The sequence below is a fragment of the Hypanus sabinus genome, chromosome 27, assembly GCF_030144855.1.
Source record: "Hypanus sabinus isolate sHypSab1 chromosome 27, sHypSab1.hap1, whole genome shotgun sequence".
Lineage (NCBI taxonomy): Eukaryota > Metazoa > Chordata > Chondrichthyes > Myliobatiformes > Dasyatidae > Hypanus > Hypanus sabinus.
In genome coordinates this window covers 35,807,239-35,833,784 of record NC_082732.1, presented here as the reverse complement: position 1 = coordinate 35,833,784, position 26,546 = coordinate 35,807,239, and the positions used below count along the sequence as shown (strand labels likewise).

At 44.4% G+C, this 26,546-nt stretch overlaps 1 protein-coding gene across 1 annotated transcript in view; it reads right to left on the bottom strand.

The window, feature by feature from the left end:
• Positions 1-26,546, bottom strand: part of espn (espin) — a 215,450-nt gene that overhangs the window by 119,221 nt on the left and 69,683 nt on the right. The window contains 3 exon segments of the mRNA XM_059952222.1: positions 11,663-11,931; positions 19,287-19,518; positions 25,918-26,049. Coding sequence (XP_059808205.1) covers positions 11,663-11,931; positions 19,287-19,518; positions 25,918-26,049 — 633 coding nt within the window.

Below are 26,546 nucleotides of genomic sequence, written 5' to 3'. Positions count from 1 at the left end.
GTTTCCATTGAGAGTAGGGGAGATTCAAACTAGAGGACATGATTGGAGAGTTAGGGGGCAGAAGTTTAAGGGAAACACGAGAGGTTATTTCTTTACTCAAAGAGTGATAGCTGTGTGGAATGAGCTTCCTGTAGAAGTAGTAGAGGCCAGTTCAGTTGTGTCATTTAAGGTAAAATTGGATAGGTATATGGACAGGAAAGGAGTGGAGGGTTATGGGCTGAGTGCGGGTAGGTGGGACTAGGTGAGATTAAGGGTTCGGCACGGACTAGGAGGGCCAAGATGGCCTGTTTCCGTGCTGTGATTGTTATATGGTTATATATGGCTATACTTATTTATACTCCTCATAATTCCATATACCCCTCAGCCTCCTTCGATCCTGGGAAGACCATCCCAGCCTAAATAACCTCACTTTTTAACAAAAGCCCACCAGCCCTGGTTGCTTTCCTCTGAACTTTTTCTGCATCTTCTAATTGGTAATGTTTATTTATGAATTGGAAAGCATCCAGTCAAAATCATACAATTACTCAGCAAGTCAGACAGCAGCCATGGGGAGAAATAGTTATCATTTCAGCCAATGACTAAAGTAAGTACAGAGAGACAATTTTACATAGGACTCTTCCAAAGTATGCCTCAGCTGTTGAAATACATTAATACTTTACTGATCTTAAAACCACTTGAAGAGCTGGCACTAAGGAATGTTGCAGTCAGTCTATTGACTGCTAGCACCTTATACACCAATAAGCACTTAGCACCAATACAACAGTTTAGTAACCAGATTCAAAGAGGTTGAAAGAAGGATAACTTCTGGAAATATTAGAAATCATTCCCTGACCTCCGGTTAAATGAGATGACAAGATTCATTTGTTTATGTTCACCTGTTAGAGGACAGGGCCTTGGTAGATGATCTTGTCTAACATTGCACAGAACTCCAAACAGATGGTTTATTACAAGGGGTGGATTTGAACCCACAACCTTCCCAGCCACAACAGTAAGACTACAGCACAATAGTGTAGTTGTTAGCACAACGCCTTACAGTACCGGCGACCTGGGTTCAATTCCCGCCACTGGCAGTAAGGAAGTTGCATGTTCTTCCCATGACAGGGTGGGTTTCCTCCGGGTGCTCCGCTTTCCTCCCACAGTCGAAAGACGTACTAGTTGGTAGGCTAATTGGTAAATTGTCCTGTGATTAGGGAGAGTTAAATCAGGGGTTTCTGGGTGGTCTGGCTCAAAGGGCCGGAAGGGCCCATTCCGCACTGTAACTCAATAATAAAAAAGAGTAGTAACTCTTCCCACCCCCACCAATTCTGTCCAAATAGCCTCGAGTCTGATGAATGAACATTGAATCCTTTAACTGCTGGTAATTTCTACCCTTCCGCCTCTCTCTTTTTCTGTTCTCCGTTCTGGCCCCCCTCTTACTCCTTCTCCTCTCTTTACCTGCCATTGCCTCCCTTTTGGTGCTCCTCCCCTTTCTCCCATGACCTGCTGTGCTCCCCTATCAAATTCCTTCTTCTCCCAGCCTCTCACCTGCTCTCACCTCTCATCCTTCTCAACCCCCCCCCCCAAACCCCCACCCACCACCTTATTCTGGTTTCTTTGCCCTTCCTTTCCAGTCCTGACGCAGGGTCTCAGCCCAAAACAGCAACTGTTTATTCCTGTCCATAAATGACCTGCTGAACTCCTCCATCATTTTGTGTGTGTGTGTGTGTGTGTGTGTGTGTGTGTGTGTGTGTGTGTGTGTGTGAGTGTGCGTGTGTGTGTGAGTGTGCGTGTGCATGTGTGTGTGTGTGCGTGTGTGTGTGTGTGTGTTACTCTGGATTTCCGGCGTCTGCGGTATCTCTTGTGTTTATGCACCCACACCTGCCCATTCTTGAAATGTTGGGCTGCTGAAAGAAGTTTGATATGTTATAGGTTTCATTAAACTTTAAAAAGAAATATGTACTGTACTTGTTTGCTTTCTCTTTTGTTTTCCCTCAATAATCACTCTTGCTCTCTGCATTTGTTTTGCCTCCAGTTTTGCACAGCTTTCTTCTCTAATGACCTAATTTAAAAGTATCATTTTCCCCGAATAATGAATTGTCACCAAATACTTGCAGGAGGGAGCTTCAATTTTTAATGAGTTGATAGCTTGCTGGAGCCATGATCAAAATCACAAGGGAAACACCAAACCACACAGAAAACAGACAATTAATCCAAGGACTAATCTGACCAAACATCGTTTTCAAGTGGAGTCTTAATCAAGTAGAGTGCTTGCGAAGAAGTGGGTTTGAACAAGATGGACCACTTCTCACTAACCAGATTTTCTTTTCAGTCATTTAAAAAACCCATGCAGAGATATATTGTTTCAAAGCACAGTCTACTGTAATGGGCAAAATCTAGAAATCAAACTCCGGATGAATTTCAATGTGCTAATGCATGAGAGATAAATATTGGCCAAGATGAGCAGGAGAATTGCAAACAGGAAAAAATCTACAGATGCTGGAAATCCAAAGCAACACACACAAAACACTGGGGGAGCTCAGCAGGCCAGGCAGTGTCTATTGAAAATTGTAAACAGTCGACATTTCAGGCCGAGACCCTTCATCAAGACTGGAAAGTAAGTACTCTGATGAAGGATCTCAGCCTGAAACGTTGACTGTTTTCTCTTTTCCATGGATGCTGCTTGGCCTGCTGAGCTCCTCCAGAATTTTGACTACAAGAGAATTCTGCTTTTCTTCGGGATGTTCCATGGGATTGCTGCAGCTGCACTTTGCGATTGCAACCCTTTACCCCACAAAGCTTTACACAACTTGGAATGTTGGGTTGTTGAAAAGGGTTCTATATGCTATAGGTTTAAATTGGGGGCGACTTAGTGACCGGGTTTAATTGTCGCCGCTCTCTGTAAGGAGTCCGTCCCTGGATGGTGGGGTGGGGATGCGTTCCTGCCAAACGAGGTGTAAAGTGCTCCTGCTCTCCGCTGGCCTGCAGGTCACCCTTGGGCAAGGAGTAGCATCTGCTTAACCACCTCCCCCCCACCCGATCTGGGTCACGTGAGGCCGTGGGAGCAGGTGGGGGACGGTTGTATGAGCAGCCGGTGCACATCACAAGCCCTGGTTATGTGACCACTGACTCCAGTCGGTCAGTCTCTGAAGAGTATTGATAATGACTGGACTCACCCATCTTGTAAAGACACCGCCCAGAAGATGGCAATGTCAAACCACTTCTGTAGAAAAACTTGCCAAGAATAATCTTAGTCACCATGTTTGCCTATGCCATATGACGTGGCACATAATGATAGTGATAATGACGTTCTCTAATTAATATAGGTTAGATTGATTAATGTACTATTTTTTTGCTGATATTTTAATAAGATATTGCTATCTTATTACTAATTCAACTTTAAGTCTAGTGCACTCATAACCTATTCAATATTACGATATGTTTTTTATATATGAAATTCAATAAAAAGATTGAAAAAGAAAGATAATGACGTTCTCCTCGTCATCCAGTTCCCTCCCACATGCCAAAGACGTACAGGTTTTTAGGTTAATAGGTAACACATGGGTGTAATTGGGCGGTACAGACTCATTGGATTAGAAGGGCCTATTACTGGGCTGTATCGCTAAATAAAATAAAACATGAAATCAAGTTTTAAAAGAAACACACACTGAAACACAAAGGATTCTGTGGGTGCTGGAAATCCAGTGTAATACTCACAAAATGCCAGAGGAACTCAGAAGGTTCATCTATGGAGAGGAATAAACAGTCGATGTTTCAGGTAGAGGCCCCACATCAGGACTGTTTTCTTTCTCTTTTTATTTTCCCTCAATAATCACTCTTGCTCTTTGGATTTGTTATACCTCCATCTCAATCAAGATGGTTGGAAAATCCACAAGAAGTTCTGGATATGGCCCAGTCCATCATGGATAAAACCCTCCCAACTATTGAGCGTATTTACATGAAATGCTAATGCAGGAAATCATTGTCAGGGGCCTCCACTACCCAGGCCATGCTCTCTTCTCACTCCTGCCATCAGGAAGAAGGCACAGGACTCTCACCTGACTCACACCACCAGGTTCAGAGACAGTTATTACCCCGCAACCATCAGGCTCTTGAACCTAAGCGGGTAACTTCATTTAATCTCACTTGCCCAATCTTTGACATATTCCCACACCAGTGGACTCACTTTCAATGACTCCTCATCTCATGTTCTTGATATTTATTGCTTGTTTGTTCATTAGTATTAATTTATGTACTTGCACAGTTTGTTGTCTTCTGCACTCTAATTGAATGCCTAAGTTGGGCAGTCTTTCATTAATTCTGTTGTGGTTATTTTTCTATAGATTTATTGAATCTGTCCACAAGAAGAAGATCTCAGGGTTGTATATGGTGACATCTATGTACTTTGATAATAAATTGACTTTGAACTTGGCACAACTCTCACTGTTTCTCCTCCCATGGATGCCACACATCCTTCTGACTGTTTCTAACACATTTTTACGTTTTGATTTTTATTTCAAATAAAGGCAAAATACTTCCCCCAATTCAGGGTTCTTAAAGAAGTGTTTACAATATTGGAAGTATATTAGGAGGGACCTGGGTGCCCTTGTGCGTGAACATAGAGGATCTAAGACCAGGAGAGCTTCTGCGTTCCAAATGTGCGTGCTCCTAGAACACTGGGTACAGGTACAATCTCACTACCTGGGACATACTGTACTTACAGCAAATGTTCACCAGATTGATTCATGGCTGGCAGGTGGAGAGATTAAGTGCTCTAGGATATTGAGATTACAAGAATGGGAGGTGATCTCATTTGAGTCATGGAGCCACAGAGCACAGCAGCACAGAAACCTGGTCCTTCAGCCCATCTAGTGCCAAACTGTTATTATGCCTACTATCATTGACTTGCACCTGGACCAAACCCCTCCCATTCATGTATTTACCCAAACTTTCCTTAACCATTGAAATCAAACCTGCATCTATCACTTCCTCTGGCAGCTCCTTCCACACTCTCACCACCCTGCGAGTGAAGAACTTGCCCCCTCGTGTTTCCCTTAAACATTTCTTCAATAAGAGGGGAAGTGAGAAAAGATGGTGCCAGAGGTTTTTGTAGAACTGGGTGATTTTGTCCAGTTTGTCCATGCAACAGCTTATTTTTCTCTTTTCAAGGTGGCTGGGGTCCTGTCTGAGACTGTGATCTACAGCTGCAGCTCAAACTACGGTTCTCTGTGAACGGTGAGTTTTCACACCGGCCATGCGGCCTGGCATTTCGATATCTCCAGGTGCGGCCTGGAAGGTCTGTGTCTTCAGGGTGCGACCCTGTAGGTGACCCAGTTCCTCACTGATGTCGGCAACTGAAGTGTCGTGGGAGACTGAAACATCGAGATAGCAGGCGGTGTGCGCTATTGTCAGAAGCAGGCATCTGTAGTCGGGTGACTTTCTTTCTTTCTCTCTCTCTCTTTTGTGGTGAGTGAAAGCCTGTAGGTCCTTGAATGGGAGTGCTTGGAGAGCTGGTCTCCCGCTCTCGTTGTTGCAGGAGTGATCGCTCTCTCCCTCGCTAGTGAGGGAGAGTCTGTCCGAGATACTGACAAATGGACAAATGCTAGAAATACTCAGCATCTGTGCAGAGTAAATCAGAAATAATATTTCACTTTGATGATCATTCATGAAAAATGTTCTGATGAAAGGACATTGGCCTAGAATCAGAATCAGCTTTATTATCACTGACACATGTTGGGAAATTTGTTCTTTTGTGGAGCATTGCAGGGCAATACATTAAAAATACCGCAAATTACAGTAAGAAATGTATAAAAGAAATATTACTTTAAATAAATAAAGTATTATTCTGTTCTCTTTCCACAGATGCTGACTGACCTACTGAGTGTTTCTAGTATTGCTTGTGTTTAGTTCTTCCTTAGTGCTTGGCCGATTCAGGAGCTTGGGACGAGCAGCTGGTGACCAGTATTAATCTCAATATCACAGCCGAGGAATTTAAGTTCAGGTAATTAAAGAAATATTTAACTTACATACAACTGAAATCCTGAGATTACTGAACTAATGTAAGAATGCACACTGCATTCTTAGAATGAGCTAAGAACTGGGCTTTAAATTCTAATCCTTAGAACCGGGCGAAGAATTACATGAGCTGATGTAGGAATCCTGCCTTGGCCCAATCATGTCGACTGTTCATTTTCCTCCATAGATGCTGAGTTCCTACAGCGTGCTGATGCATGAGTGCATTGGTTGACTCTTGTCCAGGAAGGAAATGCACCAGCTTTACTAGACAGGCCCATGCATGGCTCCAGACTCACAACTCATTGTGCAGTAACTGATTTCCAAAATGACAAACAAATCCCACAGGGATGGGAATAAATTCTGCCTTAGATAATAACACCCACTTCTTGCGGGTTAATAAAATGAATCTAGCAACGTATAATGCGGTATTAATATCACATTACTCTCTGTGCTTGCTCCAATACAATGGCAACTATGCTTCATTAGCGGTAGACTTTGAGATATGAAAGGTGAGGCAAGCTAAAAAAAAATCTTTCTACGTCCACAAATGGGAAAAACAGCCAAAGTTCCCAGGGCGATTATTAAAAGGAATGAATTATTTTGTTACATTGAGATAGTCTTCAGCACAAGTCTGATGCTCATTAAACAGTGAAGGTTTTGCTAATTAGACAGGTTAGTCAGTGCTCTCGGATCAGTAAATAACAGCAATCAGAGAGCAGGTAATTGTGAACTCACACAATGGGGCACTATGCTTCCTTCAACACCTAATAAGTTTAATCAGCGCTGAAGGGTTTGACACGGGCGTTCAGCTGTAAAATGTGTTTGTAATTGCAGTTTTTATAATTAGTTTAATTGCAACATAACAACATATCTTGTTAAGTCTGCTCACAAAGGAACCAAGAAATCGGAGTAGGGAAGGCAACACGGCCCCTTCAATCCACTCCACATCCTTCAGATAGACGAAGAGGCTGTTTTGCCCATCGGTGTCTATGCTGGCTCTCAGAGCAATCCTATCATTCCCATTGCACTTTTATTTCCCACAACCCAATCTCTCTTTTGTGCCTCTTAACATCCACTCATCCTCCCATCAGCCACTAGGACTGGGATCAAGGATCGCCACCAACCAGAAAAGTTCTCCTTTATCCCACACTTCGCCTTCTGCCAGCCATGCAGTCTGTTCATGCTAGAACCTCTCCTGTAATACAATGGCCTCTTATCTTGCTTAGCAGCTTGATGCGTGGCATCTTGACAAAAGCCTTCTGAAAATTCAAGTAAACAACATCCATTGACTCTCCTTTGCCCATCCTAACTATTACTTCCTCAAATAATTTCAACAGACTTCCTTCAGGAAACCATGCTTTCAAAGAGCTAGGACCAGCATAATGGCCGAAATAACTCCCAGACTGTCGTCTTTCAACCAAACAACATGAACATTAATTTCTCAAACTTCCAGAATTTTTCCCCCTCCCCTCACTTTTTCTCTTCTCCATTCTGGCTTCCGTCTTATCCCCCTCTTCTCCTCACCTGCCTTTCGCCTTTCTCTGGTGCCCCTCCTCCTGCCCTTCCTCCCATGGCCCACTGTCCTCTCCTATCATATTGATCCTTCTCCAGCCCTTTACATTTCCACGTATCACCTCCCTGCTTCTCACTCCCCTCTTCCCCCACTCACCTATCTTTCCCAACTTTACTAGGATCAAGATTTAAGGGCTAACTTGCTTCGCTGTATACCTTTCAATGTATTAGGTATTTGCTGTGGTTTGTTGGTCAGGGACATACAACAAGAAACAACTTCAATAATTATAAATAATTATAGAAAGATGTAAAATGTGTATAAATACATAAATACCAGCGTGTATTTACAAGGCAAACAGCATTATAAAAAAAAAAGTGGTTTAAATGGTTACAGTGTAGTGTAGTCCATACAGGGAAAGAGCACCTTACATCTCCTTTGGTAGAGACGTATCTCCACCCCACCACCCAGTGCAGTCATGGTGATAACAGAGCGAGGGGATGGGAGGGGCTAGGTAGAATGGTGGATCAGATTAACTGCATGGGGGAAGAAACTCTTAAGATGGGGTAGAGGTAATTAACCCAATGTCTTTGGGACGTGGGAGGAAATTGGAATACCCAAGAGAAAGCAACAGAAGTGTTCTTTGGTTGATCTTACAGTTGTTGTCCCATGCACCAAGATACAGTGAAAAGCTTAAGTTTGCGTAACATCCAATCAGGTCGTGCTATGCATAAGCACATTGAGGAAGGAAAAAGTAAAACGGAATGCAGAAAATGGTGTTACAGCCACGGGGTAATTGCAGTGCCGGTAAACAAGTTCAAGGAACATGATGAGAGTGACTGGGAGATTGAGGGTTAATGTTTAGTGTATGAGAGCTTCGTTCAAGAGTCTGATAACAATGTGTGAATGTGTAGATGCACACAGATAACATGGAATTGGATCTAGGTCAACGAAGGTGTGGGACATTGGCACTAAACCATGTCTCCTGTGGTCTGTTCGCTTTCCCAAATCATCTGCCTCTCCCCGGTTCTTCTGTAGACATGAATGGAATGCTGGGAAGAACATCAGATATTGCTGGAAGATCATTAACTCCTGAAAGACCGACTTTTCGTCTTCCTGAAACTTGCTGGGCCTTCCAGCACAGTGAGAAGTCCGTAAAGGAACGCTGTCAACTGGCATATCCTGGGCTGCAGTACGTGCTGAATGATACACCGAAGCCTGGCGCAGCCAACGCCAAGGGCTCTGTGGGGAAGCAGCACAGTCTGGTGTTCTACAACTACTGAATGGGGAGGAGCTGGGACAGGTGGGGCAGGACCACAGCCCTAGTGCTCTTCTACTGCTGAGTGACTGGAATCAGGAGCTGAAGCCCCTCAAGCAAGGGGTGTTCTGCCTTTTGGGCTATTGGTTTGATTTTACCACGTGATTAAGCACATTTGGCTTTTCTTTTGAAATGAGCAGTTTCAGATCTATATTAGGCCACTTCCTGTGCAGACAGGAAGTAGTAAGTAGGAAATCACATTGGCTGGCAGAAGGCTGGAGGTTTATGTTAGGAGTGAAAGGAGTTTCTATCTAAAACCGTCCTGAACAGAAGCATCGTCTTTTCACTCCTTGTTCGCTATGTCATGCCACTGAGTCAGCGATAAAACCAAGAAGCTAGGAAGCTATGTTCTGACTCTCCTGTCATCTTTGAATGGAGTTTGGCTGGCTGTCTAGTTGATATTACAACACATCATCGAGGGCAGTGGAAGGGGTTTCACCCCAGAGGGCCACAGGATGGCATTAAGTATAGAAATGTGTTCATACTATCAAATGATACAAAGAGGTTTAAAGAGTACCTCCCAGTAATACCTGTGTGCAGTGACATGCTCTGCCAATATTGTGAGGACTAAAACAAGATGCACAGGAAGGAAACCCTTCCCTTCTCTCAGTGAGTCCATTTATTTGATGAATAGCTTGGTTGGTTTAGCTCACCACCTATCCCACAGCCTAGAGACGTACACTCAGTGGCCATTTTATAGGTACACCTGTACACCGGCTTGTTGATGCAAATATCTAATCAGCCGATCACGTGGCAGCAACTCAGTGCATAAAAGGATGCAGGCATGGTCATGAGGTTCGCTGGTTGTTCAGACCCAGAATGGGGAAGAAAAGTGACTTTAACAGTGGGATGATTGTTGGTGCCAGACAGGGTGGTTTGAGTATCTCAGAAACTGCTGATCTCCCGTGATATTCGTGCACAGCGGCACCTAGAGTTTACAGAGAATAGTGTGTAAAACAGAAATCATCCAGCCAGCAGCAGTTCTGTAGGCAAAAATGCCTCGTTAATGAGAAATGTCAGAGAGGAGAATGGCCAGATAGATTCAGGCTGCAGTAACTCAAATAACCACACGTTACAACCGTGGTGTGCAGAAGAGCGTCTCTGAATGCACAACACTTTGAACCTTGGAGTGGATGGGTCATAGCAGCAGCAGAAAACCACGAACGTACACACAGAACATACACTTCGACAGCTACAGGAGGTACCTAATAAAGTGGCCACTGAGTGTATATTAATATCCAAACATCGCTCTATAAGGTTTGAAGACAAACCTAGTAATAATCTACCCCTGTGATGCATCTGGATTGTGTTTGTTGTGTACTTACTCGTGGGGATCACTGAGAGAGTTTGAGGTATAAATCTTCACAGTGGAGACTCAAGTACCCACAGTCGGTGGGGAACAAAGATTTAACACCCTGCTGTGGTGTTACTTTATCCGCTGTCAGAAAGGATTTAAAATAAGTCGATTAACACCAGTATTAAAGCAGCTTTGATCTGAAAATACCAAATATCTGACCTTGAGTTATCAAACACTGCCTGAAAGGGTGCTGCAAGGGGATTTAGGTGTCATTTTCATTGTGTGTGAACACACATCATGGAAAATAAAATTGGAGGGCTGTGGGAAAGAACACATGGGATAGAAATAAAAAGATAGTTCTTTCATAAGACAGAGGGGCGGAATTAGGCCATTCAGCCCATCTGGCGTGCTCTACCATTTGATTGTGGCTGCTTTATTTTCCCACTCAACCCCTTCCCCTGCTTTCTGCCTGTAGTCTTTGACACCCTTACCAGTCAAGGACGTATCAACTTCCGCTATAAACTTGACCACATCATTGACGTATAACACGCAAAGTAGCGTTCCCAACACCGACCTCTGTGGAACACTGCTAATCACCAGCAGCCAATTAGAAAAGGTCCCCTTTGTTCCCATTCTCTGCCTTCTGCCAGTCACCCGATCATCCATCATTTTAGCATTTTTCCTGTAATACCATGGACTTTTACTTTGTTTTGCAGCCTCACATGTGACCCTTGTCAATGGCCTTCTGAAAATCCAAGTACACAACATCCACCAATTCTACTTTGTGTATTCCTCAAAGACTTGTCATTTCTCTCTCGGAGCTAGGATCAGTGTAACAGGCCAAATGTCTTTCTGCTCTGATTCTAGTTTTGGCTGTTATAACTCCCAGACTATAGTCTTTCAACCCGACACCATGTACATTGATTAATCTAACTTCCAGTAATCCCTTCCCTCTCCCCCTTCTCTCTTTTTTTATTCTTCTTTTACCTCTTCTCCTCACCTTACCTGCCCATCATCTCCCTCCAGTGCCTCTCCTTCTTCCTTTTCTCCCATGGTCCACTCTCCTCTCCTATCAGATTCCTTCTTCTTCAGCCCTTTACCTTTTCCACCTATCACCTCCCAGCTTCTTACTTCACCACCCCCCAGCCCCCAGCCATCTATCTTTCTGCTCACCTAACCTCACCTATCACCTGCTAGTTTGCACTCCTCCTCCACCCAATTTTTTATCCTGGCTTTATCCCCCTTCCTTCCCAGTCCTGATCCATTTTGTGGCTCCTTTGGAAAGTTTCTCCAAGGCATGCCAAACTTGAAGATGTTTGCTTCCTCAGTTTAGCGGGAGTTCTGTGAGATCCTCGCTCTCTGTTACCCCTTTGGAACACCATCATGAATCTATCCTGCACCCTCCCTCACTTCATGACATCCTTCATGGCAACCAGACCGCACAAGATCCTCGAAGTAAGGTTTCGCCAGCCTCCTGTACAGCTGTATTGTTTTCCAGAGAAGATCTGAGCTCTGGTGGTCATGTCAACTTATCAACCATCCTCACCTCCAGTTTATTCGATGCTTCGTTCTTGATGTCCCGAAGGTTACTCCTCGTGTGCGGGTACACGTCCGCCGAGGGCTCTTCCACCGGGGGGTGTGGTGCCGGGTAACAGGGTGGAGGTGGCAGCGGCTGAGACGTCGCCGGGGGAGACGGAGCCGGGAACGTAGGAGGTAGCGGAAGAGCTTTGCTTCCAGGTGCCTGGTTTTCCCGAGGGCTCACCTCCGGGTTCAGCATGTCCATGTAAGTGTCCATGTCCATATTCGCTGATGGCCCTGGGAACAAGGAAGTTCAATCAGAATCCAAGGAAAACTTCGGAACTCTTGGGGGAAAAAAAATCAGGCTATAAAACTCTAGTTTGCAAGGGGAATCCACTGGTTGTATTAATGAATCTTAAGGAGTGTTGCAATAATTGCCATGCAATAAAAGTAAAAATTGCAAGGAATACTCAGCAGGTCCGGCTCTCTCTCTCTCTCTCTCTCTCTCTGTCTCTATCTTTCTCACTTTTGCCCTCCCCCCCACAGGTGTCCCAGGCCTGCTGAATGTTTCTCACCCGTTCTGTTCTATTTTGGATTTATATCATTTCCAGCTTTTTGTGCTTCATAATCGTTGTGCAGCTTGTAACATCACAGGTGATTCCTCAGAGGCGCAAGAGGTCCTGCAGACCTTGAGCAAAGTGCACAAAATGTTGAAGGAACTCAGCACATCAAGCCACACTTCTGGAGGGAAATAAGCAGCCCATCCAGACCTGATGAAAGCCCTCGGCCTAAAACACACACCGTTCATTCATCTCCGTGGACGCAGCCTCATCTGCTGATTTCCTCCAGCATTCAGTGTGTGCAATGTTGTTGAGAATATTTTGGAGTGTGCTAAGATCGGAAAAGGTGCTATATAAATGCAAGGCTGCTCTTTTCTTCCCTTCCCAAATATAAATGTGTGAGTCATCTTACCTGCCCATCATCTCCCTCTGGTGCCCCTCCTCCTTCTACGGTCCATTGTCCTCTCCAATCAGATTCCCTCTTCTTCAGCCCTTCAACCTTTTACACCTATCACCTCCCAGCTTCTTGCTTCATCCTTCCCCACTCACCCACCTTCACCTGGTCTCACTTGTCACCTGCCAGCTTGTTCTCCCCCCCTCCCCCACCTTCTTATCCTGGCTTCTGTCCCCTTCCTTTCCAGTCCTGATGAAGGGTCTCAGCAACCCCTCCCCCAACAAAAAAATCAACTGTTTATTCCTCTCAGTAGATGCTGCCTGACCTGCTCAGTTCCTCCACCATTTTGTGTGCGTGTTGCCGGCAGTCAATTCGACATAATTAATTTTACGTTAAGTGGGCTTCAGGATTTGTACATTTGTAAATCAGTCTTGCTCACCAGAGGCCAACAGCTGGTCACAGAATGAACAACCTCATAAAGGAGACCTTTCATCTCATATTCTCGATATTTGTTGATTTTTTTTTTGCTTCCTTTGTATTTGCACAATGTGTTGTCTTTTGCAGACTGGTTGTTTGTCCATAATGTGTGGGATCTTTCAGTAATGCTGTGGTGTTTCATTGTAATTACTGTTAATGCCCACAAGAAAATGAATCTCAGGGCTGTATACAGTGATATATATGTACTTTGATAATAAATTTACTTTGAACTTCAAGACTGCAAGATGAGCAGTGGGAATCACGCTGGGTGCATTAATCACGTCCCCCCCCCCCCCACCCCCACTGGCTGACCTCCAGTCAATCAGGGGCCGTGACGTGATCTTTTCTCATCAAACTGCCAACACTGATGTTGACTGAGGAACAGTCTCCACCCCCACCCCCCTGTCACGGAGGAGGGTTGAGGAAGAAATCCACCAGGGAAAAGAGAAAGAAGGTAAACCCCTTTCGCAATTATTTCGCTCATTAAAGGAACACATTTTCTCTGTCTTTTTTAAAAACTTGAAGCAGAACATAAGCATTTTCAGGTTTGATGCCATCAGTATTTGAAGCTCCATTTGTTTTTTATGAATCATAAAACAGTACAGGCCCTTCGGCCCACAATATTCTACCTATCTACATAAACCTACTACCCTTCCCTCCTACACGACTCATTACCCTACATGTTTTTTTATATCTATGAGACTACCTGTGACATGCTGTGACATGCCAATGCTGGAAATCCAGAGCAACACACACAAAATGCTGGAGGAACTCAGCAGGTCAGGCAGTATATCGATGGAAATGAATAAAGAGCGAGACCTTTCATTAGGACTGGAAAGGGAGGGGAAATAAAATGGTGAGGAGGTCTGGTGAAGCCAGGTGAGTGGGAAAGGTAAAAAGCTGGAGAGGAATTAATCTAATGGGGAGGAAAGTAGACCACAGGAGAAAGGGAAGGAGAAAGGGGCACGGGGGGAGGTGAGAAAAGGCAAGAAGTCAGTGTGGGGAATAGAGAAAGAAGGGATAGGGAAGAGAATATTTTCTCTGGAATGAGAAATTGATATTCATAGCATCAGGTTGGAGGCTACCCAAACAGAATACAAGACCATAAGTCCATGAAACATAAGAGCAGAATTAGGTCATTTGGCCCATCAAATCTGCTCTGCCATTCAATCATGGCTGGTCCATTTTCCCCTCCTCAGCCTTCTCTCCGTAACCTTTGATGCTGTGTCCAATCAAGAACCTATCAAGGTTTGCCTTAAGTACACCCAACGACCTGGCCTCCACAGCTGCCTGTGATAACAAATTCCACAAATTCACCACCCTCAGGCTAAAGAAATACTCCACATCTCTTTTAAATGGACGCCCCTTTACCCCGAGACTGTGCCCACTTGCCCTAGACTCCCCCACCATGGGAAACATTCTTTCCACATCTACTCTGTCTAGGCCTTTCAACAATTGAAAGTTTTCAATGAGATTGTCCCTCATCCTTTTAAATTCCAGTGAGTACAGACCCAGAGCTATCAAACGTTCCTCGTATGATAACTCTTTAATTCCCAAAATCATCCTTATGAACCTCCTCTGGACCCTCCCCGATGCCAGCATATCTTTCCTTAGATGAAGAGCCCAAAACGCTTGACAATACTCAAGGTGAGGCTTCAGCAGTGCCTTATAAAGCCTCAGCATCACATCCCTGCTCTTGTATTCTAGACCTTTTGAAGTGAATGCTAACATTGCATTTGCCTTCCTCACCACCAACTCAACCTTGGATTATCAGAAGGCTTTTGACAAGATGCCGCACGTGAGGCTGCTTAGCAAGATAAGAGCCCATGGAATTACAGGGAAGTTACTAGCATGGGTGGAGCATTGGCTGATCAGCAGAAAGCAGAAAGGGATCCTATTCTGGCTGGCTGCCGGTTACTAGTGGAGTTAAACAGGGGTCAGTGTTGGGTGGGACCGCTGCTTTTTTACGATGTATGCCAATGATTTGAACTATGGGATTAATGGAGTTGTGGCTAAATTTGTCAATGATATAAAGATAGGTGGAGGAGCAGCTAGTGTTGAGGAAACAGAGAGCCTGCAGAGAAACTGAGATAGTTTAGGGGAATGGGCAAAGAAGTGGCAAATGAAATACAATGTTGGAAAGTGTGTGGTCATGCACTTTGGTGGAATAAATAAATGGGCAGACTATTATTTAGATGAGGAGAGAATTCAAAATGCAGAGATGCAAAGGGATTTGGGAGTCCTTACGCGGGACACACTAAATGTTAACCTCCAGATTGAGTTGGTGGTGAAGAAGGTGAATGCAATGTTGGCATTCATTTCTAGAGATATAGAGAGGGGACTTGATAGAGGTATTTAAAATTATGAGGGGGATAAGATAGAGTTGACGTGGATAGGCTTTTTCCATTGACAGTGGGGGAGATTCAAACAAGAGGACATGAGTTGAGAGTTAAGGGGCAAAAGTTTAGGGGTAACATGAAGGGGAACTTCTTTACTCAGAGACTGGTAGCTGTGTGGAATGAGCTTCCAGTAGAAGTGGTAAAGGCAGGTTTGATGTTGTCATTTAAAAAAATATTGGATTGTTATATGGACAGGAGAGGAATAGAGGGTTATGGGCTGAGTGCAGGTAGGTGGGACTAGGTGAGAGTAAGCGTTCGGCACGGACTAGAAGGGCCGAGATGGCCTGTTTCCATGCTGTAATTGTTATATGGTTATATATAATATAAGAGCTGGGATGTGATGTTGAGTCCCTATAAGGAACTATACTTGGAGACCACACTTGGAGTACTGTGTGCAGTTTTGGGCTCCTTATTCTAGAAAGGATATACTGACATTGGAGACGGTTCAGGGAAGATTCACAAGAATGATTCCAGGAATGAAAGGATTACCGTCGAGGAACGTCTGGTAGCTCTTGGACTGTATTCTCTGAAGTTCAGGAGAATGAGCGGGGATCTCATAGAAACATTCTGAATGTTAAAAGGCCTGAACAGATTAGATATGGCAAAGTTACTTCCCATGTAGGGGAGTCTAGGACAAGAGGATTGAAGGACATCCATTTAGAACAGAGATGCGGAGAAATTACTTTGGTCAGAGCGTGGTAAATCTGTGGAATTTGTTGCCACGAGCAGCTGTGGAGGCCAAGTCATTGGAGGCATTTAAGGCAGAGAAAGATAGGTTCTTGATTAGCCAGGGCATCAAAGGATATGGAGAGAGGGCAGGAGAGTGGGGATGACTGGAAGAATTGGATCAGCCCATGATTGAATGGCAGAGCAGACTTGATGGGCTGAATGACCTACTTCTGTTCCTGTATCTTATGGTCTAAGTTAACCTTTTGGTTGTTCTACACAAGGACTCCCAAGACCCTTTGCATCTCAGATTTTTGGATTTTCTCCTCGCTTAGAAAATAGTCTGCACATTTATTTCTACTACCAAAGTGCATGACAATGTGTTTTCCAACATTGTATTTCATTTGCTACTTTCTTGATCATTTTCCTAATTTATCCAAATCCTTCTGCAGCCTACCTGTTTCCTCAACACTTCCTGCCCCTCCACCAATCTTCACATTGTCTGCAAACTTAGCGACAAAGCCATCTATTCCATCAGCTAAACCACTGATATACAGCATAAAAAGATGTGGTCCCAACACCGACCCCAATGGAACACCACTAGTCACCGGCAGTCAGTCAGAATAGGATTCTCTCATTTGCACCTGCTGCTTCCTACCAATCAGCCAATGCTCTAACCATGCCAGTAACTTTCCTGTATACTTAGTAAACACCCTCATGTGTGGCAGCTGGTCTTATGGTCTAAGTCCAAATATATAACATCCACTGAATCCTCTTCATCTCTCCTACATGTAATCTCCTCAAAGAATTCCAACAGATTTATCAGGCAAAATTTTCACTTGAAGGAACCGTGCTGACGTTGTCCTACCTTGCCTGGGTCACCAGGTACTCCTCCACCCTGAGGGTGGCCTCATTGTGTCACAAGAGGAGGCCATGGACCGACATTTCAGAACGGGAATGTTTGGCCACCAGGAAGATCTGCTTTTGGTGGATGGGGTAGAGGAACTCGTGAAAGCAGTCCCCCAATTTATGGCAAGTCTCTCGATGTAGAGGAGGCAGAATCTTCTAAATATCTGTACTGTTTCAGTCTCTACCACCGGTGTGTTCCACACACCCACCACTTTCTGTATAAAAAGCCTAACTTCTGACATCTCCCCTTAACATTCTTATGACTCGGCAGCTTTACGAAAACTTGGCACAGTATGTGGAGGTCCCCATTCTGAGATGAACCTCGAGGCTCTGGGCGCCATCTAGTGGAACTACCCAAATCCTCATTTGTCCACAACCCTTCTGTGATGGAATCCAAATGGAACGAGCAATTTGCTTCCTCACCCTTCAGACCTGAAGCAATTTCAATAAAACCTAACTATTACAATTTGCAAGAAGGGCAGGACCTCAGCATAAATGAAATATTTTTTTTTTCATTTAAAAAAAACCTCCCTTGTTGAGTTAATCAAATTTCTCAGGCAACATTCAAATTGCTCTCAAGCACAGAACCTGGTTGAACCCGAAAAAATGACAGAACATGTAATGTTTATCATTACCACTAGATGGAGACACAGCTTCACTAACAAACCAAAAGGAGCCATTCTACAGGTCTGACTAACGCAGTAACCCAGTCCAACAGCAGTCTTGGCCCGATACCTTCACTCTTTTCCCCTTTCCACAGATGCTGCCAGACCTACTGAATTCCTCCAGTACTTTGTGTGTGTTGCTCTGTTTTTTCCAGTATCAGCAGAATGTCCTGTGCTTATAGGATGACCGGGTGGAGATACATCTCTACCAGAGGAAGTGAAGGGCACTCCTTCCCTCTGCTAGCCTACAAGTCACCCTTGGGCGAGGTGTAGCATCTGCTCAGCCTCCCCGATCAGGACCACGTGAAGCCACAGGAGCAGGTGGTGGACGGTCATCTGAGCAGCTGGTGCAGATCACAACTCCTGGTTGTGACCACTGACACCAGGCAGACAATCTCTGAAGCGTGTTGATAATGACTGGGGTCACCCCGTCTTGTAAAGACACCGCCCAGCAGAAGGCAGTGGCAAACCACTTCTGTAGAAGCTTTTACCAAGAACATGGAAAGACCACGCTTGCCCACGTCATGCGACATGGCACATAATGATGATGTCATATGGCATGGCACATAGGGAATGTGCTTGTGTTTATGCTGTGGTCACAGAGGTTGACCTTACACTCCACATTACACCGTGGGAAGCCTTAAATCATAGCTACCATCAGGCAGGAGCCTGAAATCCCAAACCTTCAGATTCCAGAACAGCTACATGCCTTCAACCAGTCATTTCTTGAACTAATCTGCACAACCCTCATTTATTAGCCACACTGCGACCATTTTGACCACTTTCCCAATGCAATGCAGTTTGCTTGTTTCTGATCTAATTGTGTTCTGTCTTGCACCATTTATGTACAAATAATGCTTTTCTTCAGAACATCGTGCCTCTATGTGCCTGAAAAGTTGCCGTAAGTTTTTAAGTTTTTCATCACACCTCTGTCACCAACATCATCATTATGTGCCATGTTGTATGACATCATCATTATGTGCCCTAATGTATGATGTGGGTGATCATGGTCTTTCCATTAACCTGATTGTACTTGGCAAATGCTTCTACAGAAGTGGTTTGCCATTGCCTTCTCCTGGGCAGTGTCTTTACAAGACGGGGTGACCCCAGCCATTATCAATACTCTTCAGATTGTCAGTGGTCGCATCACCAGGACTTGTGATATGCACCAGCTGCTCATACGACCATCCACCACCTGCCCCCCCCCCTTGGCTTCACGTCACCGATGGGGGGGGGGGGGGGAGGCTAAACTTGTGCTGCACCTTGCCCAAGGGTGACCTGCCGGGTAGCAAGGGAAGGAGTCCCTTACACCTCTTTTGGTAGAGACGTATCTCCACCTCACCACACACAACCATGCACCAGCTTGCATACATGACCGTTAACCTGATCTTCACCTGGGTCAGCCTCCAGAGTACCCTGAGGTAGGAAGTTCCAAAGGTTCCTCACTCTCCGTGGAAATGAATTCCTCATGCCTGAGGACTTCCCTTTGCCCTCCAATTCCAAAACCATGCCCCTTTCTTCCCTGGTTCTGTTCTAGCCTTAAGCTCCTTTCTCAGAGTGACAATGCTTTACTGAGCCACACCTTGTCCCCGGCCCTGGGCCTGCCCCTCCGGGCTGCCCCTCTTTTCCCTGGTACTGGATTGGCTGGAATGGCAGGAGTTGTAGTTGGACAGTGTGCTGGAGGGGGAGCCCAAGTCGGTCCCAGTCGGCTGCTGCGATGAGATGGTGGTGTTGGGAGATGACATCCCCGAGTCAGGCTGTTTGCATTCGAGGTCCAGGGACGGGTCCCGAGACAGGACCCGGTGCTCCACACTCTGAAAGGAGACAGGGAGATGAAGTAACACAGCATGAACGTACCCTGTTCCTCCCAACCAGTCCAGCTTGCTCCCTTATACCAGATATGGACAAACTCTTTACACTTCCATTTACACAATCATATTCCCAGGTTGCCTGAGTCAGGCTTGGCTACTGAACCACATCCTCAACTGTCCCCATCACACAGGAGACCAGCGCTCACACTGGGACCATTCACCAACTCACACCAGGACCATTCACTAACACACACCAGGACTGTTCACTAACACACACCAAGACCGTTCACTAACACACACCGGGACCGTTCACAAACACACACCGGGACTACTCACTAACACACACCGGGACTACTCACTAACACACACCGGGACTACTCACTAACACACACCAGGACTGTTCACTAACACACACCAAGACCGTTCACTAACACACACCAAGACCGTTCACTAACACACACCGGGACTACTCACTAACACACACCGGGACTACTCACTAACACACACCAGGACTGTTCACTAACACACACCAAGACCGTTCACTAACACACACCAAGACCGTTCACTAACACACACCGGGACTACTCACTAACACACACTGGACTACTCACTAACACACACCGGGACCGTTCACTAACACACACCGGGACTACTCACTAACACACACCGGGACTGTTAACTAACACACACTGGGACCAGTCACTAACACACACCAGGACTACTCACTAACACACACCGGGACTACTCACGAACACACACTGGACCATTCACTAACACGCACCGGGACCATTCACTAACACACACCAGGACTACTCACTAACACACACTGGACTACTCACTAACACACACCGGGACTGTTCACTAACACACACCAGGACTACTCACTAACACACACTGGACTATTCACTAACATGCACCGGGACCGTTCACTAACACACACCAGGACACCCAATTAGAGCTAATCACAGGGTCCTGGTTTTGAGAATGTTACATCTCATGGTGTCACTCTGCTGAACTACTGACGTTCCTTTAGAAATATTACGAATGAACTCAGGTCACTGTCTCTACGTCGGAGTCTGCCTTTCCTCCACATTTGGGTTCTGATATTGCCAGCGCGCCTGCTGAGCTACCGTGGCACTTGTAGCAGGGCAATAGATCTGTTGTTAAGTATTCTATGGCATGTGAACACAAGCTTTCCCCTCCTTCTCAGCAGGCTGATACAGATTGGCAATGAATTTCCACCCTCATTAATCTAACAAACAGGTGAATATCTGAATCTCAGTGGATTTAATTTGGCTTTTTTGACACTGATCAACAGAAAAAGACTCTTTACTGTCAAAATGGAAACCGATCTCTACAAAGTGATCTAAATTAATTACAAATATCAAACACAAAATAATTGATTGCCTAAGTATTCAGTCCCTTCAAATCAGTATTTAGTAGATGCACCTTTGGCAGCAATTACAGCCTGGAGTCTGTGTGGATAGGTCTCTATCAGCTTTGCACATCTGGACACTGCAATTTTTCCCCATTCTTCTTCACAAAACTGCCCAAGCTCTGTCAGATTGCATAGGGATCGTGAATGAACAGCCTTCTTCCAAGTCCAGCCATAAACTCTCAATTGGATTGAGGTCTGGACTCTGACTTGGCCACTCCAGGAATTAACTTTGTTGTTTTTCTGCCATTCCCTCAGAGTCTCCCACATGCCTTCTGGCAAGCTCCGGCTGAGATTTCATCTGAGTCTTTTTGCAACAACAGCTTTCTCTTTGCCACTCTCCCATAAAGCTGTAACTTGTAACTCCTCCAGAGTTGTCGTAGGTCTCTTGGTGGCCTCCCTCACCAGTCACCTTCTTGCACGGTCACTCAGGTTTTGAGGGTGGCCTGCTCTAGGCAGACCTACAGCTGTGTCATATTCTTTCCATTTCTTGATGATTGACTTAACTGTACTGTAGGGATATTCAGTGACTTGGAGATTTTCTTGGATCTATCTCCTGACTTGTGCTTTTCAATAACCTTTTCACAGAGTTGCTTGGAGTGTTCTTTTGTCTTCCTGGTGTAGTTTTTGCCGGGATACTGACTCACCAGCAGTTGGACCTTCCAGATACAGGTGTATTTTTACTAAAATCAGTTGAAACACCTTGACTGCACACAGGTCTCCAAAAACAGATCTCCATTTATCTGATTATGTGACTTCTAAAGCCAATTGGCTGCACCAGTGACGATTTGGTGTGTCATATTAAATGGGGGTGAATACTTATCCAAACAATTGTTTTGTGTTTTTTATTTGTAATTAATTTAGATCACATTGTAGAGATTTGTTTTCAGTTAGATACGAAAGTGTATTTTTCTGTTGATCAGTGTCAAAAAAGCAAAATTAAATCCACCGTGATTCAATGTTGTAAAACACTAAAACATGAACACTTCTGTGGGAGGTGGTGAATACTTTTTATAGGCACTGTCTGTCTGTATGTATGTATATATATATATATATATATATATATATATATATATATATATATATATATATATATATATATATATATAAGCTGCTAAAATTTAGAAAATAATCTTGTGGACAAATAAAATTGATCCTCTGCCCTTTGATGTCAAAGGTGAGAGTAATATTTAAAACAGTGAAATTAGAACATTAGAAACCAGAAAAATGAGATAACAGAGAACATGGTAAATATTCAGCAAAGCAGGCAGCCTCTGTGGGGGAGGAGAACAAAGTTTATTGACTGATGACATTAACTCAGTTTCCCTATCCACAGATACTGCCTGAGCCGCTGAGTGTATTTAGGAGCGTCTGGGTTTGCGCCATACACTGTTGGCGAGTTAATTACCCCTAACTGGTGGATACCCTGACACCCATCAGAGGAAGATGGCACAAAATTATTTGCCAAGGTTGTGCCCCCTCTCCACCTCTCCCTCATCAGCATCCGCAGTCTCTTCACTCATTGGAATAGGGCAAATTATGAGGGCATTAGGCTGGAACTAAGATGCTTTAATTAGGACCACCTTTATGTAAGCCCATATCAGATGTGGAGGGGATTTAAAGATCAATTGTACAGAGTACAGGAAAGGTATGTTCCTGTGAGAAGGAAGGACGGGGATGGAAAGGTCAGACAGAGACCCTTGGATGTCCAGAGGGGTGATGAAAGTAGTCAAGAAGAGAAAGGAAAAGAATGCAAAGCTTCAGAAGTCAAGGTATGGAGTATAAAGAAGCCAGAAGCTAGAAATAAAGAAGGGAAGTAGGAAAGCCAGAAGGGGCCATGGTAAGTCCTTGGCAAGTAGGATTAAAGTGAATCCCAAGACATCCTATACACACATCAAGAGCAAGAGGATAACTAGGAAGAGGATGGGACCACTCAGAGATAAAGGGGGGAACATTTGCTTGGATGTGAGGTACTTAATGAGTACTTTGCTTCAGTATTTCCCAAGGAAAAGGATTATAGAGCACCAGGAGATCAGTGCAGAGTGTATAAATGTTAGTGTGTTTAGAGGTCAAGGAAGAGCGCCTCCTAATTAGTATTCAGGTGGATAATTCCCCAGGATCTGATGCGATTTACCCCACAGGGAGGCAAGAGACGAGTTTGCTGGGCCCTTGACCGGTATCCTTGTGTCCTCTCTGGCCACAGGCGAGGTCCTGGAGGACTAGCTCGTGGCTAATTTTGTACCTCTATTTGAGAAGAGAGCAAGGGAAGTTCCTGGGAACTATAGACCAGAGAGTCTGATGTCAGTGGAAGGGAAATTGCAAGAGAAAATTCAGAGGGATCGGATAACTTGGAAACCCACAGCCTAATGATGTCATAACAACTTGACTGAGTTTTTTGACAAGATGATGAGAGATCTTGATGAGGGTTGGACAGTGGATGTTCTTTACATGGATTTTAGTAAGGTTTTTGACAAAGCACCTCATGGGGGGGGTGCTAATCCAGAAGATTAAGGTGCATGGGTGCTGGGGAAAATTGGCTGCTTGGATTCAGAACTGGCTTGTACATAGAAGACAGGGGGTAGTGATTGAAGGGACTTATTCAAGCTGGAGGTCTATGATTAGTGGAGTTCCACAGGGAGCTGTGCTGGAACCTCTGCTGTTTGTGATGTATATAAATGACCTGGATCAAAACGTAGATTAGTAAATTGGCGGATGATACCAAGATAGTGTGGAGGATTGGCAAAGAACATTGTGTGATATAGAGCAGTTGCTGATACGGGCAGAGAAATGGCAGATTGAGTTTAAGTCAAGTCACTTTTTATTGTCATTTCAACCATAACTGCTGGTACAGTACACAGTAAAAATGAGACGTTTTTCAGGGCCATGGTGCTACATGAAACGGTACAAAAACTACACTGAACTACATAAAAACAACACAGAAAAAAAAACTACACTAGACTACAGACCTACCCAGGACTGCATAAAGTGCACAAAACAGTGCAGGCATTACAATAAATAATAAACAAGACAATAGGCACAGTAGAGGGCAGTAAGTTGGTGTCAGTCCAGGCTCTGAGTATTAAGGAGTCTGATGGCTTGGGATGGCTCAGATAAAAGTGAAGCGTTGCTCCTTGGTAGGGAAAATGCAAGGAGACGATACATGGTTAAGGACAAAATACTTAATGGTGTTATTGAACAGAGAGGTCTTGGGATCCAAGTTCAGCGCTTCTTTAAAGTGGCTCACGGGTCGATACAGTGGTTAAAAAGGCTTATGGAATGTTTGCTTCTATTAGTCGAGGCACTGAGTTCAAAAGTCAAGAGGTTATGTCGCAACTTTATAAAACTCCAGTTAGGTCACATCTGGAGTATTGCGTACGGTTCCGGTCGCCGTGCTACAGGAAGGATGTCGAGGCTTTAGAGAGAGTCCAGAAGAGGGTTACCAGGATGCTGCCTGGTGTAGAGGGCATGTGCTGTCATGAGAGGCTGGGTAAACTTGGGTTGTTTTCTCCGGATCGCCAGAGGCTGAGGAGAGATCTGATGGAGGCTTAGAAGATTATGAGAGGCAGAGATAGAGCGAGTTTTCCAGGGTTGAAATGTCTAATACCAGAGGGCATGCATTGAAGGCGAGAGGGAGTAGGTTCAAGGGAGATGTGAGGGGCAGGTTTTTTACTTGTGAATGCCTGGGGTGCGTGGCCTGGTATGGTGGAGAGGCAAGTACATTAGAGACACTTTACCAGAGGTTTGTATAGGCATATGGATACAAGGAAGATGGAGAGATATGGACATGGTGTAGGGAGGAGGGATTAGTGTTTGGGTGTTTTTGATTTGCTTTATACCTGGTTCAGCACAGCACTGCGGGTTGAATTGCCTGTACCTGTGCTGTACTGATCTACGTTCTATATTCTATTAGTAGTTGTGATCAACATAGCCAAATAATCATAAGTTTGCCTCATAATATGGGCAAAGGTCAGGGGTCAGGGAGTTGCTCCTGTCTGTGGAATTTTACCCAAACACAGATGCTTCTATCAGGAGCAGGTAAATGAATAAATTTCAAAGTCCAGTCAAAGTAAGTTTCTTAGCAAAGTATGTATATGTCACCATATACAACTCTGAGATTCATTTTCCTGCAGGCAGTTGCAGGAATATAAAGAAATACAATAGAGTTTACGAAAAAAATACAAAAATAAAGACTGACAAAGAATAATTGCACAAAAAAATGGATACATAGGTAGAGAGAGTTAAATAAATAAATAAATAAATAGATAAATAGATAAATAAATACATACAGAGAAATCAATAACTATACATTCAGATACATAGAGATAGAGAGATAGATTAAGATTGATGACATAAGATTGGTGGATAGATAGATAAATGCATTGATAGACTAATAGGGAGACAGATTGTAATAATCTTTTCAGTCCTGTGCAGGGCACCAGAGAGCAGTGGGTGCCAAAGATTTTAGACCACCTGAATTGGTTAATTGTTTAATTGTTTACAGTTCCTCGTGTGTTTTTTTTTCACAAACGACTCGCTCTTTGTAACATGGTCTCCTAGTGCTTTCCATTTAAACTTGTTAAGTTTGTTTTGATAGTCTTGGGTGTTACTAAGGCAGATGCCTGATTAGAGTTAATCGCAAGGTCCCAGTTTTGAGAATGTTATGCCTCGCGGTGTTGCTCAGCTGAGACACCAACTTTCTATTGGAATTATTATGAATAAACTCTGGTCGCTGTCTCTACATTGGAGTCTGTCTTTCCTCTGCACTTGAGTCCAATATTGCCAGTGTACATCAATACAATAGATCGATCGATAGATAGTGCTGTGAATATGAGTTTTAGAGTCCTTGAAAGTGAGTCAGTTCACAGAATGGGAACAATCGTCCTGCTTCTGGAGGTCTGCATTTGTGGCATTAATCAGAGGGATTTATCCATGACTCCAAATGTAATTCCCTGGCGGATTTCTCTTACCATGTTCTCAACTGTCTTGAGGTACTTGGCGCATTGACTGTGTCCATTATACTCAGCCAACTCTGCAGCTGTGTAGCCATCGTCATCGCGAATGCCCAGGTCGACACCGTTGACCACCAAGATCTGGCAGCACTGCAACAGGAGAAATACATGTCAAACAAACGTAATAAACGTTACTGATCCGGCCGCCACTACTGGAGAAAGACAGACACTAAACTACCAGGTGACTGCAAGAGCTGGTCCATTTTGTGACACAAAGACTGCCCAGACTGCAGCGATACTCAACACTGCTAGCAACCTCGTTGTGTCACTGAATAACACAGCATGGGACTGGGCTCTTTAGGCTAACTCACCCACGTGAACTAGGGGGCACTCATCCATATTAATCCCATCTCCCAGCTCTTGGCCCATGACTTTCTATGCCCAAGTTACTCAAGTGTTCATCTGGGTACTTCTTAATTGCTGGCAGAGACCCAGTTGCCACCACTCTCTCAGGCAGTGTATTTCAGGTACTAAACACCCTCTGCCTAAAGAAATTCAAAGCAAATTGAGATTTTTTTTTGCAGGTATTCATAGTACATTCAAAGAAACACAAAAGAATCAATGAAGAACTGCAAACAAACAGACAA